General features: G+C 57.6%; 1 protein-coding gene across 1 annotated transcript; it reads left to right on the top strand.

Annotated features, from left to right (window-relative positions):
• The first annotated feature begins 40 nt into the window (after positions 1-40).
• LOC126512749 (cysteine-rich protein 2-like) lies at positions 41-1,451 on the top strand. The gene has a single exon (XM_050160675.1). It carries the CDS (start codon positions 642-644, stop codon positions 1,287-1,289), a length of 648 nt encoding a protein of 215 aa, XP_050016632.1. The 5' UTR covers positions 41-641; the 3' UTR covers positions 1,290-1,451.
• The last annotated feature ends 264 nt before the right edge of the window (positions 1,452-1,715 follow it).

The raw sequence follows: 1,715 nt of genomic DNA, 5'->3' as shown, positions 1-1,715 counted from the left end.
CCCCTCCCGCCTCCCCCGCGGCCACTCTGCTCCGGCCTGGCCCCTTCCCTTTGGAATTCTGGCTCTGCTCTCAGCTCAGGCCCTTCTTCCTGCCCACTTCTCCACCCGTTTCCTGCCTTACTCCCTTGGGGAGGCCCAAGCTTCCGTCCATTGGGATGTGGCTCAGCAGTCATAGCTGTGGAGGTGGTGGGGGAAGCATGCTCACAATCCTCAGCTGCTGATCACAAACCTTTGGCGCCAAACTGGCAGCTGGAGGCAGAGGGTGGAGGGAGAGATCTCAGGCTTAGGAGAAGGAAGCCAAATAGGGCTCTGCAGCTACCAGGACTGCTGGTCCCTCACCTGGTGCTGAAGAGCAAGGGCTGTCGTCTCAGTACTGGGGCTTTCCTGGCTCGCGTGGGCTTTGGGGGAGGGGCACAGGTGTGAAGAGAGGCACTATGAGTGTGAGGAAGGAGCAGGTAGAAACAGGTGCAGTCAACAGACATTGAGGGGTTAAACTGCTTAGGCTTGAACAAGGAGAAAAGGACTCCAGGATGGCTGATGGACAGTAACAGTACTGGATGTTAACAGTAGCCTAATCATGGAGCCACCATGGGTGGGGTGGGAGTGGGGCATGATATCACCAGGTGGTGTGAAATGGAGGGATGTGGGCTTCTGGACTACAAGAAGAGGAACAGGAATGCGGCCCTGACCTCCTACAACCCACAGCCGAGAAGGTGAGCTCCCTGGGCAAGGACTGGCACAAGTTCTGTCTCAAATGCGAGCGCTGCAACAAGACACTGACCCCGGGGGGCCACGCTGAGCATGATGGGAAGCCCTTCTGCCACAAGCCCTGCTATGCCACACTGTTTGGACCCAAAGGCGTGAATATAGGGGGCGCTGGTTCCTACATCTATGAGAAGCCCCTGGCTGAGGGCCCTCAGGTCACTGGCCCCATCGAGGTCCCTGTGGTGCGAACAGAGGAGAGGAAGACGAGCGGACCGCCCAAAGGTCCCAGCAAAGCCTCTAGTGTCACTACATTCACGGGGGAACCCAACATGTGTCCTCGATGCAACAAGAGGGTGTACTTTGCCGAGAAGGTGACCTCTCTGGGCAAGGATTGGCACCGGCCCTGCTTGCGCTGTGAGCGCTGCTCCGAGACGCTGACTCCCGGCGGGCATGCCGAGCATGACGGCCAGCCCTACTGCCACAAGCCTTGCTATGGAATTCTCTTTGGACCCAAGGGAGTGAATACCGGTGCTGTGGGCAGCTATATCTATGACAAGGACCCTGAAGGCACAGTTCAGCCTTAGATCTGCACATGCTGTCCTCAGGATCCCTTACTTGGCCCTGAGGGAAAGTGACCTGCTGCCTAGTCCTGCCTCAGTGTGTCTTGCCTGCAAACCCCAGGGCCTAAGTGGTGGAGGAGGAAGCCTCCTGGGTAGTCTCCAGAATAGCCCAGAATTTCAGCCCTATTTCTTTGTGTGTTACCTCGGCATGTCCTATGCTACCCACTGTCCCCTTTGTGTCTGTGCACCTCCATAGTCCATGTGTCCTGTGCCCAACATTCTCTCTGTCCGTGTCCCCATGTCCCTGATAGCTCTCCGAGGTGGCTATCCTATGCTATCCGTATGATCACACCTGCCCACCAGTATTATTTATGCTCTGCTTGCCGGTGATGGCATGAGCTCACAGCGTTCCCGGGGTGGCAGCACCCCTGCAAGGAGCCCGCTGCTGGT

This window comes from Alexandromys fortis, unplaced genomic scaffold, assembly GCF_014885135.2.
Source record: "Alexandromys fortis isolate MF-2015 unplaced genomic scaffold, M_Fortis_MF-2015_v1.1 scaffold_104, whole genome shotgun sequence".
NCBI lineage: Eukaryota > Metazoa > Chordata > Mammalia > Rodentia > Cricetidae > Alexandromys > Alexandromys fortis.
This window is presented reverse-complemented; position numbering and strand designations above follow the sequence as displayed.